The sequence below is a fragment of the Microcaecilia unicolor genome, chromosome 1 (assembly GCF_901765095.1).
Source record: "Microcaecilia unicolor chromosome 1, aMicUni1.1, whole genome shotgun sequence".
Classification (NCBI taxonomy): Eukaryota; Metazoa; Chordata; class Amphibia; order Gymnophiona; family Siphonopidae; genus Microcaecilia; species Microcaecilia unicolor.
Window position 1 is genome coordinate 685586054 of NC_044031.1, and position 17110 is coordinate 685603163.

At 46.5% G+C, this 17110-nt stretch overlaps 1 protein-coding gene across 1 annotated transcript in view; it reads left to right on the forward strand.

Annotated features, from left to right (window-relative positions):
- Positions 1 to 17110, forward strand: part of ZNF609 (zinc finger protein 609) — a 431776-nt gene that overhangs the window by 375517 nt on the left and 39149 nt on the right. Inside the window, exon 5 of the mRNA XM_030188106.1 lies at positions 14000 to 16382. Coding sequence (XP_030043966.1) covers positions 14000 to 16382 — 2383 coding nt within the window. The remainder of the gene's footprint in view (positions 1 to 13999; positions 16383 to 17110) is intronic.

A 17110-nucleotide genomic window follows, 5' to 3' on the forward strand; every position in this document is an offset into this window, starting at 1 on the left:
TGGCTTCATTAAAGTGAAAGGTTCGTAAGGATCGTTAGGTTCGTTGCTCTGTAACCATCTCTGTCGGCCCCACCCTCGCGCCTCTGATAGGTCCGCCGCCCTCGACGTCGAAACGTGAGGACGTCAAAACGTGATGACGTCGAGGGCGGCGGACCTATCAGAGGTGCGAGGGCGGGGCCGAGAGAGATGGTTACAGAGCGACGAACCTAACGATCCTTACGAACCCTTCACTTGAAGCCACGGGGTCAGGTTCAGAACGTTGAAGGTGCCTTTTATTATAGTAGAGATAAGTTATCCATTTCACTTAGCAGGTCTAGTGGCTGCACCATCACCTTTTACTTGTATTTTCAGCTCTGCAACTTAAATGGTTAATACCACTAATGCCAGCACTTAGCTTTACGAGTGTCTGGGCTAATTTTCAGGCCTTTTTTATTATTTTTTAAAATGTTTTTTTTAGAAACAAGTGCCATACTGAGAATATGCAGTCCAGCCCTTGTTTTTAATGAAGGTGGATGAAAAGAGCAGCACACAGAAAAGTTATTTCCTCTCTCGGTGCAGAGTTCCTTTCTCTGTCACTTCAGAAAACAGATGAGTCTAGATGGAAGATTTTGGCTGAAGGATGGAACCTGAGAGATTTATGTTGCTTATTAAAAAGTTAAAGTAGTTTATTACTGGGAAAGAAGTTGTGTGTGGGGTGAGATTGGATGTATTGGAAATTGTAGGGTGGATTGGGGGCTTAGGAATTGTTATAAAATGCATAATTTCATATATAGATTTTGTTTGTTGCTGTGAGCAAAAGTAGGATTGATTATATTTATATAAGATATATAAGTGATATAAATGAACCTTCCAGGCAAGGGAGATAGAAAATTGTGCCAATAGGATTTTGGACAAACTGTATGACCTTGCTGGGGCTCCAAGTACTTAAGCAGGGAAATTTTGCTCTATTCCCAGGAGGCTGTAGACCCCAAGAAGGGTAATTGTATAACAGGGCAGATAAGCACATACGTTGTGCTTGTTTTAAACAGACAACATATATATCCATGTGCCTTTTATAAAATTACCCCAGTGAAAGCAGGCACACACATTTACACCCTGACCAGAAAGAACAGGCCCTCGTGCACCTGTGTGATAAAGTATGTACAAAAGTGCAAATCCGCCCAGTGAAAACAGGTACACATATTTACACTTAGACCAGAAAGGAAAAGGCTCTATTGTACCTGTGTGATGATGTGTGCAAAAGTGCAAATCCACTCAATGAAAGCAGGTATACACACTTACACCCAGGCCAGAAAGTACAGGCTCTGGTGTACCTCAGGGGCGTAGCCAGACCTCGCGGTGGAGGGGGTCAGAGCTCGAGGTAGGGGGCACATTTTAGTCTGCCGCCCTGCTGCCTTGCCACCTCTCCCCCCCCCCCCCCCCCCACTGCCTCGTTGCTCCCCCTCACCGCATTTTTGCTCCCCCCACAAAAGCAAATACCTTTGCTGGCGGGGGTCCCCAACCCCCGCCTGCAGAAGCCTTCTTCAGTGCCGGTCTCCGACGCAGCTGCATTTGCTGCCCTGCTCTTTCATCTTGCTGACGTCCTCCAGTACACGCTCCTTTACGTGAAACTGCACATTCCTTTAAGTGAAACTGAGCATGCATTTATGCCACAAAGGTATTTAAAAGCCTCTATCCTATCTCCTCTCTCCCCCCCTTTCTGCCATATTTGAGATCTTTAAGTCTGTTCCCATATACTTTATTATGATGAAGGCAATCATTGATGAAAGAACATAAGAACATACTGGGACAGACCAAAGGTCCATCAAACTCAGTATGCTGTTTCCAACAGTGGCCAATCCAGGTCACAAGTTCCTGGCAAGATTCCAAAACCGTACAATACATTTTATGCGACTTATCCTAGAAATAAGCAGTGGATTTTCCCAGGTCCATTTTAATAATGGTCTATGGACTTTTCTTTTAGGAAGATATCCAAACTTAACTGCTTTTACTACATTCTCTGGCAACAAATTCCAGAATTTAATTATACATTGAGTGAAGAAGTATTTTCTCCTATTAGTTTTAAATTTACTACTTTGTAGCTTCATTGCATGCCCCCTAGTCCTAGTATTTTTGGAAAGCGTAAACAAACATTCTCCGAGGACAAGCAGGCTGCTTGTTCTCACATGTGGTTGGCGTCCACGGCAGCCCCAGGAACGGAGATTTTTCAGCAAAATTTTCAAAACCTTTGCGACAGCCAGTAGAGCGTGGAGTGGACGCACTGCGCATGCGCGGCCATCTTCCCGCGCACGTCCGTTCCCACCTCAGTATTTTCTTTTCCACGGTGAAGAGTGGCTGCATGTCGGTCTCCCGTAGGTTCCAGGAAAAACGTAGGTGCCCTTTGTTCGCGTTTAGCGTTTTCTTTTTGTTTTAGGCCGCCTTTTTTCCTTGTCTTTTTGTTTCCAGTTTAAAAAAAAAAACAACCTCTTTTTCTTAGTTTTTTGCCCTGGTAAGTTTTCTTTCGATTTCCGTTGCGGCCTTTTTGGCCGCCCGTCCGCGTTTCCTTTTTGTGCCCTTCATTGGCACGCTTGAGCCGTTTGATTTTGCCGCCACGATTTTTCCGCTGATGTCATCGAAGCCTCCCAGCGGCTTCAAGAAGTATGCTCAGTGCCAGCGGTCTATCTCGAGCACTGATCCGCACTCCTGGTGCGTTCAGTGCCTTGGGCCCGACCATCACCCAGACGCTTGTAAGTTGTGTCTGAGTTTTAAAAAGCAGACACAGGCGTCGAGAAGAGCTCTTGGGACCGTCTTTTCGGAGCTCCGACTGATACGTCGACATCGGCACCAGGGAAGGCATCGGGAGTGCAGGTAATGGCTGTCCGGACTTCACCTTTAGCTGGGAGCAGTGAGCCGTTGAGTGGATCTCCACCTGTCTCGAAGACTCCTGCTGGGCAAGCCCACTGGGACCGACCGTTGTCGGACCAGACCCCGAGGAGGCGTGTGGATTCCACGTCCTCGTCGGTACCGAGGAGTACCAGTGACGTGCTTCGAGCGAAGGCTAAGAAGCATCTGCACCGGTCTCCTTCGAGACATGATACCAGGAGCTCTGGAGCGTCGAAGGATTTGGCACCCGGACAGCGTCGACACCAGGAGGAGCGCTCCCCCTCCATACAAGAGGTGTCAGTATGTCGATCTGCGGACAGCCCAGTACCGCCTCCCAGGCCTTCACAGCTTCTGACTTCGACTCCTGCACCGGCCTCCCAGCCTTCCTCGACAGTGACTCTGGAGGAGAGCATCCGAGCCATTCTTCCAGGCCTTCTGGAAGAGCTGCTGCAGCACTCTGTTCTGGTACCGGGGGTGCTTGCGCCTCTGGTACCGACGATGGATGTGGCGGCTGGCTCAGGGCCTGTGGTGAGGTCTCTGACGCCGGTACCGCTTGCGGCCTCGGCTGCCACCCAGGTCGACTCCTCGTCAATGGAGGGAGCTTCGTCGCCACCGGCAGGGGAGTCGACCTCTCAACATCGAGGACTACTACTACTACTATTTAGCATTTCTATAGCGCTGCACAAACATAGAAGAAAGACAGTCCCTGCTCAAAGAGCTTACAATCTAATAGGCAAAAAATAAAGTAATCAAATCAATTAATGTGTACAGGAAGGAGGAGAGGAGGGTAGGTGGAGGCGAGTGGTTACAAGTGGTTACTAGTCAAAAGCAATATTAAAGAGGTGGGCTTTCAGTCTAGATTTAAAGGTGGCCAAGGATGGGGCAAGACGTAGGGGCTGAGGAAGTTTATTCCAGGCGTAGGGTGCAGCGAGACAGAAGGCGCGAATTCTGGAGTTGGCAGTAGTGGAGAAGGGAACAGATAAGAAGGATTTATCCATGGAGCGGAGTGCACGGGAAGGGGTCTAGGGAAAGACAAGTGTGGAGAGATACTGGGGAGCAGCAGAGTGAGTACATTTATAGGTTAGTAGAAGAAGTTTGAACAGGATGCGAAAACGGATAGGGAGCCAGTGAAGCGTCTTGAGGAGAGGGGTAGTATGAGTAAAGTGACCCTGGCGGAAGACGAGACGGGCAGCAGAGTTTTGAACCGATTGGAGAGGGGAGAGGTGACTAAGTGGGAGGCCAGCAAGAAGCGGATTGCAGTAGTCAGAAGCATCGTTCCTTGGCGTCGAGACGGGCCCGGTTTTAGAATGTAGTTTGTGAACTCTTGTCCGATTCCGAGGAGGATGCCTCCTGGGATGAAGGGGAAGACCCCAGATATTTCTCTTCCGAGGAGTCTTGTGGTCTTCCTTCTGATCCCAATCCTTCCCCTGAGAGGAAGCTTTCTCCACTGGAGAGTCTGTCCTTCTCCTCCTTTGTCCCGGAAATGTCTGTGGGCATTCCCTTTCCTGTGGTAAATGAGGATGAGCCCAGGACTGAGATGCTCGAGGTCCTGGACTATCCTTCGCCACCTAAAGAGTCATCCACTGCCCCTCTGCATAATGTCCTCAAGGAGACATTGCTGAGGAACTGGATGAAACCTTTGTCTAATCCCACCATCCCCAAGAAAGGAGAGTCCCAATATCGGATCCATGAGGAACCTGAGTTGATGAGGTCGCAGTTACCTCAGGACTCTGCGGTTGTGGATTCCGCTCTCAAGAGAGCCAGAAGTACTAGAGATTTCGCCTCGGTGCCCCCGGGGCGAGAGGCTAGAACTTTAGACTCATTTGGGAGGAAGGCCTACCAGTCCTCTATGTTCATGTCCAAAATTCAGTCCTACCAGCTCTACACGAGCATCCACATGCGGAACAATGTTAAGCAACTGGCGGTGGATAAGCTCCCTCCGGAGCACGCCAGGCCTTTTCAGGAGGTGGCCAGGCAGCTGAAGGCGTGTTGTAAATTCCTGTCCAGGGGTGCATATGACACTTTTGATGTTACATCCAGATCTGCTGCTCAAGGTATAGTGATGCGCAGATTCTCATGGCTGTGTGCCTCTGACCTGGACAATTGGACCCAGCAGCGGCTTGCGGATGTTCCTTGCCGGGGGGGGGGGGGGGATAATATTTTTGGTGAGAAGGTTGAGCAGGTGGTAGAGCAGCTCCACCAGCGGGAAACCGCCCTCGACAAACTCTCCCACCGGGCACCTTCAGCATCTACCTCAACAGGTAGACAATTTTTCAGGGGAAGGAGGAATGCTCCCTATGCTTACAATAAGCGTAGGTACAATCCACCTTCCCGACAGCCTTCTCAGGCTCAGCCCCAGCGCGCTCATTCACGTCAACAGCGTGCGCCCAGACAGGCCCCTGCAGCTCCCCAGCAAAAGCAAGGGATGGGCTTTTGACTGGCTCCAGCTGAGCATAGCCGCCATAAATGTACCTGTGCCGGACGATCTACCGGTTGGAGGGAGGTTACAATTTTTTCACCAAAGGTGGCCTCTCATAACCTCCGACCGGTGGGTTCTTCAAATAGTTGGGTTGGGGTACTCCCTCAATTTGACCTCCAGACCTCCAAATTGTCCACCGGGAGCTCAGTCTTTCAGCTTCCGGCACAGGCAGGTACTTGCAGAGGAACTCTCTGCCCTTCTCAGCGCCAATGCGGTCGAGCCCGTTCCACCAGGGCAAGAAGGGCTGGGATTCTATTCCAGGTACTTCCTTGTGCAAAAGAAAACGGGGGATGCATCCAATCCTAGATCTAAGGGCTCTGAACAAATATCTGGTCAGAGAAAAGTTCAGGATGGTTTCCCTGGGCACCCTTCTTACCATGATTCAGAAAAAAGATTGGCTATGCTCTCTGGACTTAAAGGATTCTTATACTCACATTCCGATACTTCCAGCTCACAGGAAGTATCTGCGATTCCGTCTGGGAACACAGCACTTTCAGTATTATATGCTGCCCTTTGTGCTTGCCTCCGCGCCCAGGTTATTTACAAAATGCCTGGCGGTGGTTGCAGCATCGCTACGCAGACTGGGAGTGCATGTGTTCCCTTATCTCGACGATTGGCTGGTGAAGAACACCTCTGAGGCAGGAGCTCTACAGTCCATGCAAATGACTATTTGACTCTTGGAGCTACTAGGGTTTGTCATCAATTACCCAAAGTCCCACCTTCTTCCAGTTCAACAACTAGAATTCATAGGAGCTCTGCTGGACTCTCAGACAGCTCGGGCCTATCTCCCCGAGATGAGGACAGACAACCTTCTGTCTCTCGTTTCCATGGCCAGGGCATCTCAGCAGATCGCGGCTCGGCAGATGTTGAGACTTCTCGGCCATATGGCCTCCACAGTTCATGTCACGCCCATGGCACGCCTGCGCATGAGATCTGCTCAATGGACCCTAGCTTTCCAGTGGTATCAAGCTGCAAGGAATCTAGAGGATGTGATCCAGCTGTCCACCGATTTTCACAGTTCCCTTCAGTGGTGGACAATTCAATCCAATTTGACCCTGGGACGTCCCTTCCAGATTCCTCAGACTCAAAAAGTGCAGACCACGGTTGCATCTCTCCTGGGGTGGGGAGCACTTGTAGATGGGCTCCACACTCAGGGAGCTTCGTCCCACCAGGAATCAGGTCTTCAGATCAATCTCCTGGAGCTGCGAGCGATCTGGAACGCTCTGAAGGCTTTCAGAGATCGGCTGTCCAAATTATTCAAATTCAGACAGACAACCAGGTTGCCATGTATTATGTCAACAAGCAGGGGGGCACCGGATCTCACCCCCTGTGTCGGGAAGCCGTCCAGATGTGGCTTTGGGCACGCCAGCACAGCATGCTTCTCCAAGCCACGAATCTGGCGGGCATAAACAACAGTCTGGCCGACAGATGGAGCAGGATAATGCAACCTCACGAGTGGTCGCTCAACTCGGGCGTCGTACGCAAGATCTTCAGAGAGTGGGGCACCCCCTCGGTGGATCTTTTTGCCACTCTGCTCAATCACAAGCTCCCTTAGTTCTGTTCCAGACTTCAGGCCCACAACAGGCTAGCATCAGATGCCTTTCTCCTTCATTAGGGGGCAGGCCTTCTGTACACGTATCCTCCCATACCGTTGGTGGGGAAGACTTTGCTGAAACTCAAGCAAGACCACGGAACCGTGATTCTGATTGCGCCCTTTTGGCTGCGTCATATTTGGTTCCCTCTTCTTCTGGAGTTGTCCTCCGAAGAACCGTGGAGATTGGAGTGTTTTCCAACCCTCAGAACGAGGGGGCTCTTCTGCATCCCAACCTCCAGTCCCTGGCTCTCAAGGCCTGGATGTTGAGAGGGTAGACTTCGCTTCCTTGGGTCTTTCTGAGGGTGTCTCACGAACCTTGCTTGCTTCCAGGAAAGATTCCACAAAGAAGTGTTAGTCTTTTAAGTGGAGGAGGTTTGCCGTCTGGTGTGACAGCAAGGCCCTAGATCCTCGCTCTTGTCCTACACAGACCCTGCTTGAATACCTTCTGCACTTGTCAGAGTCTGGTCTCAAGATCAACTCCGTAAGAGTTCATCTTAGTGCAATTAGTGCTTTCCATTATCGTGCAGAGGGTAAGCCTATCTCAGGACAGCCTTTAGTTGTTTGCTTCATGAGAGGTTTGCTTTTGTCAAAGCCCCCCACCAAACCTCCACCAGTGTCATGGGTTCTCAACGTCGTCCTCACCCAGCTGATGAAACCTCCTTTTGAGCCACTGGATTCCTGCCATCTGAAGTACTTAACCTGGAAGGTCATTTTCTTGGTGGCGGTTACTTCTGCTCATAGAGTCAATGAGCTCCATGCCTTGGTAGCCCATGCTCCTTATACTAAATTTCATCATAACAGAATAGTCCTCCGCACGCACCCTTAGTTCTTGCCGAAGGTGGTGTCTGAGTTCCATCTGAACCAGTCAATTGTCTTGCCAACATTTGTTCCCCATCCTCATACCCGCCCTGCTGAACGTCAGTTGCATACAATTGGACTGCAAGAGAGCATTGGCCTTCTATGTGGAGCGGACAAGCCCCTTCAGACAGTCCGCCCAAATGTTTGTTTCTTTTGATCCCAACAGGAAGGGAGTCACTGTCGGGAAACGCACCATTTCAAATTGGCTAGCAGATTGCATATCCTTCACTTATGCCCAAGCTGGGCTGACTCTCGAGGGTCATGTCACGGCTCATAGTGTTAGAGCCATGGCAGCATCAGTGGCTCACTTGAAGTCAGCCACTATTGAAGAGATTTGCAAGGCTGTGACGTGGTCATCAGTCCACACATTCACAACTCATTACTGCCTTCAGCAGGATACCCAACACGACAGTCGGTTTGGGCAGTCGGTGTTGCAGAATCTGTTTGGGGTCTAGAATCCAACTCCACTCCCCTAGGCCCATTTTTGTTCTGTTCCAGGCTGCACTCTCAGCTGTTTCTTCGTAGGTCAATCTCAGTTATGTCCTCGCCGTTGCGAGGCCCAATTGACCTTTCTTTATTGTTTTGAGTGAGCCTGGGGGCTAGGGATACCCCACATGTGAGAACAAGCAGCCTGCTTGTCCTCGGAGAAAGTGAAGATAATTACCTGTAGCAGGTATTCTCTGAGGACAGCAGGCTGATTGTTCTCACCAACCCGCCCTCCTCCCCTTTGGAGTTGTTGTGTTCTGCTTTATTTGCTTTTCATTTAACTGAGGCGGGAATGGACGCGGGCGGGCGGGAAGATGGCCACACATGCGTTGTGTGTCCGTTCCGCACTCTACTGGCTGTCGCAAAGGTTTTGAAGATTTTGCTGGAAAATCTCCGTTCCTCAGGCCACTGTGGACGCCGACCCACATGTGAGAACAATCAGTCTGCTTGTCCTCGGAAAATGCCTGCTTCAGGTAAGTATCTTCGCTATTCACGTCTACCTGTTCCACTCCACTCAGTATTTTATAGACCTCTGTCATATCTCCCTTCAGCCGTCTTTTCTCCAAGCTGAAGAGCCCTAGCTGCTTCAGCCTTTCCTTATAGGGAAATCTTCCCATCCCCTTTATCATTTTCATTGCTGTTCTCTATACCTTTTCTAATTCCACTATATCTTTTTTGAGAGGCAGCGACCAGAATTGAACACAATATTCGAGGTGTGGTCACACCATGGAGTGATACAAAGGCATTATAGTGTCCTCAATTTAGTTTTTCATTCTATTTGCTTTCTTAGCCACCACCGCTGCTGCACACTGAGCAGAGGGTTTCAATGTATCATCAGTGATGACTCTTAGATCCTTTTCCTGGTCGATGACTCCTAATATGGAACCTTGCATCATGTAGCTGTAGTTCGGGTTACTCTTTCCCACATGCATCACTTTGCACTTGCTCACTTTAAACATCTGCCATTTGGGTGCCCAGCATCCCAGTTGTCTTGCAATTTTTCACTGTCCTCTTGTGATTTAACAACTTTGAATAACTTGTGTCATCGGCAAATTTAATTACCTCACTAGTTATTCCCATAAATAGATCATTTATAAATATGTTAATAAGCAGCGGGAACCCCACTATCAACCCTTCTCCATTTAACCCTACTCTCTGTTTTCTATCTTTTAACCAGTTTTTAATCTACAGTAGAACACTACCTCCTACCCCATGACTCTCCAGTTTCATCTGGAGTCTTTCTTGAGGTACTTTGTCAATTGCCTTTTTGAAAATCCAGATACATAATATCGACCGGCTCACCTTTATTCACATGTTTGTTCACCTCTTCAAAGAAATGTAGTAGATTGGTGAAGCAAGATTTCCCTTCACTAAATCCATGTTAGCTTTGTCTCATTAATCCATGCTTTGAATATGCCCTGTAATTTTGTTCTTTATAATAGTCTGTACCATTTTGCCCAGCACCGACGTTGGGCTCACCGGTCTGTAATTTTCCGGATCACCTCTGAAACCCTTTTTAAAAATCGGTATTATATTGGCCACCCTCCAATTTTCCTGTACCACACTCGGTTTTAAAGATAAAATTACATATTACTAACAATATTTCCGCAAGTTCATTTTTCAATTCTATCAATACTCTGGGATGTATACCATCCAGTCCTGGTGATTTGCTTCTCTTCAATTTGTCAAATTGCCCCTTTACATTTTCCAGATTTACAGAGATTTGATTCAGTTTCTATGACTTGTCAGCACTGAATACCATTTCTGGCACCGGTATCTCTCCCACATCTTCCTCGGTGAAGACCAAAGCAAAGAATTCATTTAATCTCTCTGCTGTGGCCTTGTCTTCCCTGATTGCCCCTTTTACCCCTCAGTCACCTAGAGGTCCAACAGATTCTTTTTGCCATCTTCTTGCTTTTAATATAACTAGAAAAGTTTTACTATGCGATTGTGCCTCCAACACAATCTTCTTTTCGAGGTCTCTCTTTGCCTTCCTTAGCAGTGCTTGCATTTGACTTGCCATTCTTTATGCTGTTTCCTTTTATTTTCATTTGGATCCTTCTTCCATGTTCTGAAGGATTTTCTTTTAGCTTTAATAGCTTCTTTCACCTCACTTTTTAACCTTGTCAGCTTTCGTTTGGTCTTCCTTCCTCCTTTTTTAATATATGGAATATATTTGGCCTGATGTAAATTTTTGACCGCAGCTGATCTTTTTTTTTTCACCGTTCTTCTCATTTTATCATAGTCTCCTTTTTGAAAGTTAAATGCTAACTCCTGCGTATACTTACTCCAGAGCTTATATCAAATCTGATCATTTTATAATCACTTTTATCAAGTGGTTCCTCCTACACCAGATCATTCACTCCACTAAAGACTAGGTCTAGAATTGTTCCTCTTCTTATTGTCTCCTGAACCAGCTGCTCCATAAAGCAGTCCTTGATTCCATCAAGGAATTTCACCTCTCTAGCATTCCATGATGTTACATTTATCCTGTCAATATTGGGATAATTGAAATCACCCATTATTATCGTGTTCTCCAGTTTTAGCCTTCCTAATTTCTGATAACATATCTACATCTGTCTCTTCATCCTGACCAGGTGGATGGTAGTTCACTATCCCTTTTTTTTATTTTTTTGTTACATTTGTATCCCACGCTTTCCCACTCATGGCAGGCTCAATGCGGCTTACATGGGGCAATGGAGGGTTAAGTGACTTGCCCAGAGTCACAAGGAGCTACCTGTGCCTGAAGTGGGAATCAAACTCAGTTCCTCAGGACCAAAGTCCACCACCCTAACTACTAGGCCACTCCTCCACTCCACTTTTCCCCTTTACACATGGAATTTCAATTCATAGGGATTCCATGAGATGTTCGTGTCCTGTAGAATTTTTAGTCTGTTCGATTCAAGGCCCTCCTTAATATACTACCCCTCCACCAATTTGATCAACTCTTATCACTGCGATATAATTTGTATCCTGGTATGACAGTGTCCCTCTGGTTATCCTCCCACCAGGTCTCAGAAATGCCTATTATATCTATTTTTTCATTACCTCTCCATTTTTATTTCTTAGGCTTCTGACATTTGCATATAGACATTTCAAACTATGTTTTTCCTAGTTATATCTTGCGCAGCAGTTGACAGTGATAATGTGCAATCTTGAAAATCTGTCTGCTTTTTATTTAAAGACACCTGGTCTACTATGTTCTCTATTGCAACCTCACTATTGGGATGCCCTATCTTCCCTGTTTCAGTGATATCTTTGAAAAATACCTTATTCCGAACCATGCACTTTTGAGCGACTGTCAGCCTTCCCCTAGTTTCTAGTTTAAAAGTTGCTCTATCTCCTTTTTAAATGCCAATGCCAGCAGCCTGGTCCCACTCCTTTTGGAATAGGGTCATCCTTCCCTAGAGTGTTGCCCAGTTCCTAACAAATCTAAGCCCCTCCTCCCTGCACCATTGTCTCATCCACCGCATCCAGACTCTGGAGCTCTGCTGCCTCTTGTGGCCTGCTACCCTGGAGGATCTGGATTTCAGTTTTCTACCCAGGAGCCTAAATTTGGCTTCCAGAACCTTCCTCTTACATTTTTCTATGTCATTGGTACCTACATGTACCAAGACAGCAGGCTCCTCCCCAGCACTATCTAAAATCATATCTAGGTGATGCATGAGGTCCACCACCTTCGTACCAGGCAGGCAAGTCACCTGGTACATACACTTACACCCAGGCCAGAAAGGACAAGGCTCTCATGTACCTTTGTGATAAAAAATGTGTGCAAAAGTGGAAAGCCACCCAGTGAGAGCAGATACACAAATTTACACCCAGACCAGAAAGAACAAGCTTATATGCACATGTGTTATAAAGTGTGTACAGAAGTGCAAATCCTCCCTCACTCTGCCCGTCCCCCCACCTGCCATGCATGCATGTGTAAGTATGTGCCATCTGTCCATACACCTATTTTGTATGCAAACTACAACTGGTTTGTAAGAGGCCATAAAAGCCGTGAAACACTATTCTACACATTGCCATCCCTCCTGAAATACTCCCCTGGATGGACATCCTTTTAGAGCAGAATCTAGCTGCATGGAACTCACTACCAAGATTCAGTAATGTCCTGATTTAGTGTTTAGGAAAACCTTGAAAACATTTTTATTTAATAAATATGTATTACTAGGAAAATTAGATTGTGTTTTGCAGATGCAATTCCTGGTATGTTTTGTTTTATCCAGTCATCTTGAATTTGCATAATCCGCACAGAACTGTTAAGGCATTTGCAGAATAGAAGTTCAGTGTAACATAACATTTTGTCCCTGTACATAAAGTGACATTGATCTTAGACTAGTCTTGTGATAAGCTTCAACAAGTTTTCTGAGGGTAGGTATCTGCAGTAAACATTGAGTGGTAGTATTCAAGTTTTTGTGATATTGTGTCTTTAGAGTGCTTCTCTGGCACTGGTTGTGAAGATCTGGCCATCGATGAGACACAGGAGGAAATGCAAAGCTGGCTGCTTTTCCTCACTTAAGACCACAAGTATGCGCTGCCAAGTTACTTTATCTGAATATCTGAGACATTCATTTTATCAACATTTACATTACAGTGTTGTTGGGAGGGAAAGGAGCTAAGATCAGGAGAAATTTCTTGCATGGTTTTTCTGGATTTGTACATGTCAGTATATGAGTCAGTTTAACTAATTAAAAACTCACTAGAGTGGGGAAAATTGTTGCAAATTTTAATTCCATGATTTAATCAATCATTTGACCTTTATTCATTGCATCCTCTGGTTTTGTGACAGGTTTCCGGTGGGTTCCAGACAGATAGGGCAGAGATGCGTAACTCAGATCCTAACAGCTGCAAACAAGCCTGGCTTTCAGGATATTTGCAATGGATAGTTTGATATATGCTTATTCCAAGAACCAGATCAATTTTCATAGTGTAGTTATCCTGAAAACCAGTCATGTCTGCAGCCCTCGAACTGGAGCTAGGCTCCTTTATACTTGTTCATCTGAATTTTTTTTTTAGTAGCTCCTTGGCATGGCAGAGCATCCACTCTGATGGGACAGTTTGCCATTGATTTTAAACAATTTTTTTTTACCAATAAAAAGTAAAAATTCTCTAAAAAAAAAAAAAAGAATGCACAGTACTAAGGTCCTCTCTTAGGTGTCTCTGTATTAACATGGTCGGAATCAGGGGCAGTATTAAACGTACAGGGGCCCAGGGCAGAAACTGGGAAGGAGGCCACAAAGCCATTTTCATACTAGGCCTCTCAGGGCAACTGCCTGTTTGCCACCTCCTAAGGCGGGCCCTAATCAGAAATGTTATGCGTTTGGATCACTAAACTACTCTCAGGTCTCTTCATGGTCTGTCTCACACTGGTACATCTGTTAGCACCTAGTAATTTGCAATGCAAGTACTGTGGTGTACCTTTGATCAGGCAATGTTATCTCATTCACAGATCAGGGAGTTTCCACAACACCCTGTGCATTGTTTGAATGCATGAACCATGGAGCTAAGTCACTCTTGAGTTGAAAGTAGCTTGATGAGAACCTTGCCATAAACAGACAGGAGTGTCTCAAGTTGCTTCATCTGTAATAGGAAAAGCCAAATTCATTTTGGCATCATCTGCAAAGATAAAAATCATACTGTGAACATGAAATAACCTTTGGATAAGAATTCTAAGCTGTACTTTTTTAACAGTACATCTGTTTTGTTTTGCCTTGCCTTAGGTTCTGTGACTCACCCACAAGTGACTTAGAGATGCGGAATGGCCGTGGAAGGGGCAAACGAATGCGCCCAAGCAGCAACACCCCTGTGACCGATACCACAACAACCTCAGAAAACAAAGGGACCAGCAATAGCAGCAAGACCCGGGCAGGGGCCAACAGCAAGGGACGTCGGGGGAGTCAGAACTCTTCAGATCACCGTACTCCTCCCAACAACACTGCGGAGGATGTCAAAGCTAGCCCTTCTTCTGCGAGCAAACGAAAAAATAAGCCCCTCTCTGATATGGAGCTGAATTCCAGCTCAGAAGACTCAAAGGGGACCAAGCGAGTGCGTACCAACTCAACAGGTTCAGCTGCTATGCCCCCTGCACCCATTCCAGTGCCTATACCACTTACAGCCATCAAAGTGGAGACACTTGTCTTGGATAGAAATTGCCCTTCACCAGTTCTCATAGACTGCCCCCACCCAAACTGTAACAAAAAATACAAACACATAAATGGACTTAAGTACCACCAGGCTCATGCACATACAGATGATGACAGCAAGCCAGAAGCAGATGTAGACAGTGAATATGGGGAAGAGCTTTCCCTTCATGCGGACATCGTGAGCTGTAATGGATCCACTATCTCTCAGAAGGGCTCTCTCTCACCAGCTCGATCAACTACTCCTAAAGGTCGTCTCTTGGAGCCTCACAGCCCCTCTCCGACAAGTAAATTCAGTGCTAAAGTACCCAGCAAGAAGAAGATTGGTGGGGAGGGGGACTTGGACCCTGGAGCACTCTCTAATGATGGCTCAGAGGATTGTCCATCATTGGCTGATGATACCAGCAATGATGACTTTGATTCCCTAGAGAAGAGATCTGTCGATAAAGACATGTTGAAAAAATCAAGTAGCAACAGTAGCTCCAAGCCAGACAAAATTCCTTCTAAAAGTGTGAAATCAGCTAGACCCATAGCTCCAGCAATTGCTCCCCAGCAAATGTACACGATTCAGGCAACAACATTCACTGCTTCAAGCCCTGGGTTGTCCACAGGTTTGACTACCACTTTAGTTCAAGCCATGCCTACTAGCCCTCAGCTCAAGCCTATTCAGCCAAAGCCCACAGTAATGGGAGAGCCTTCCACTGTCAACCCTGCTTTGACTCCTGCCAAGGATAAGAAAAAGAAAGACAAGAAAAAAAAAGAGTCCAAGGAAACTGAAACCCCAACAGTGCAAAGCAAAGTTGGTAGACCAGAAGATGGCAAAAGCCCCTATAGAGACTCATCAGCAGACCTTGGGACTAAAGGGGAAGGTCTTCTCAATGGCTCTTCTGATCCCCACCAGAGTCGGCTGGCTAGCATCAAAGCTGAGGCTGACAAAATCTACAGCTTCACAGATAATGCACCAAGTCCCTCTATTGGAGGGTCCAACAGGTTGGAAAATCCTAACTCAGGCCAAGCCATGACTCCGCTACATGTAGTAACCCAAAATGGGGCAGAAGCAGCATCTGTAAAAACCAATAGCCCAGCCTACTCTGATATTTCTGATGCTGGAGAAGACGGAGAGGGAAAAATGGAAAGTGTGAAGTCAAAAGAGACTGATCAGGTGGTCAAGGAAGGTCCTAAGAAACCGCTTTTTCCTTCCCAACCCCAGAGTAAAGACTCTCCCTATTATCAGAGCTTTGAAGCCTATTACTCTCCTAATTATGCACAGTCAAGTCCTGGGAACTTGAATCCCAGCAACCAAGCTGCTGTGGAGGGTCAGCCTTTGAAGGTCAAAAAAGATGATGACCAGGAAGTTGCAGAGGCCAAGGCCAAACCTGAAGGTCCTGAAGAGAAGAAAGCTGAACTTGGAAACTCAAGCCAACAACCATCTGTGATCCAGCAACGCCCAAACATGTACATGCAGTCACTGTACTACAACCAGTATGCTTACGTACCTCCATATGGCTACAGTGACCAAGGCTATCATGCCCACCTGCTGAGCACCAACCCTGCATATCGGCAGCAGTTTGAAGAACAGCAGAAACAGAGGCAAAATCTGGAGCAACAGCGAGGTGTGGAGAAGAAGGCTGAACTTGGGATGAGGGAACGGGAAACTGCTCTTAAGGAGGAATGGAAGCACAAGTCGTCAGTTCCTCCGACTCTCACCAAGGCCCCCAGTCTTACAGACCTTGTCAAATCGGGACCAAGTAAGGCTAAAGAACCTGGTGGTGCAGATGTAGCCAAGTCAGTGATAATCCCTAAGCTGGAGGACTCTTCAAAATTACAGAGCCAGCAGGCTGAGGGGCTTAAGGTAAAACTGAGTGAGGGCAGCGGCCATTTAGGTAAAGAGACATCTGAATGTAAACAAGTGTCAGAGTGTAGCAGGCAGTCTGCCTTGGATCCAGTGCTTTGGTACCGACAGGTAAACTCTTAAATTTATTCATTCTTTCTCTGTCTGTCTCTCCCTCACTGTGTTGGCAGTGTCTGTTTCTGTTTTCCAAAGCAAATAGCTTTCCTTTTGGTCTTGTTCTCATATGGGACAGTACCAGGTTTTTAAACTTGTAGTTGCAATGTGCCAAACAATGACTGTAATGCTCTTAAAATGAAGAAAAAGCCAAAAGACTAAATAGATAACAATACTTAATGCTGAGATATGGATTCTGTGTGCTTGGATGGTGGTGTTTTTCTCCCTTGACAGTTTTCCTTTGTCTATTAAAATCCATGCAGAAATTGTACACATTTTGTTTTTATAATGGTTGCCAAGCCCCTGAACAGTGTGATAAAGGGTGTCTAAGGTATACTGATGGTATCAGAGAAGTTGTTCATGTATTGAGGTCCTTTCCTCCAAGGGAGACCTTAGGTTACGCTTCTCAGTACCACAAGAGGTCGCCCTGTTACCCCAAGAAGCATAGAGGAGTGAAAGACTTCACTTCTCTGTAGATGGATAGTCATAACTACTGAGGAAATCAGTATGAAGTACTGACACCGTTGTGCCTGGCAACATGTACTGTTCTGAAGTAATTTCAGTTTGTCAGTTGTACTGGGATTCTGTCAGAATATAAAGCACTATTAATATACATTTTCACTTATTTATCTAATGCATTATGATGATGGTGATGTTGAATTTTGTGGTGACTAGAGATGTTGGAC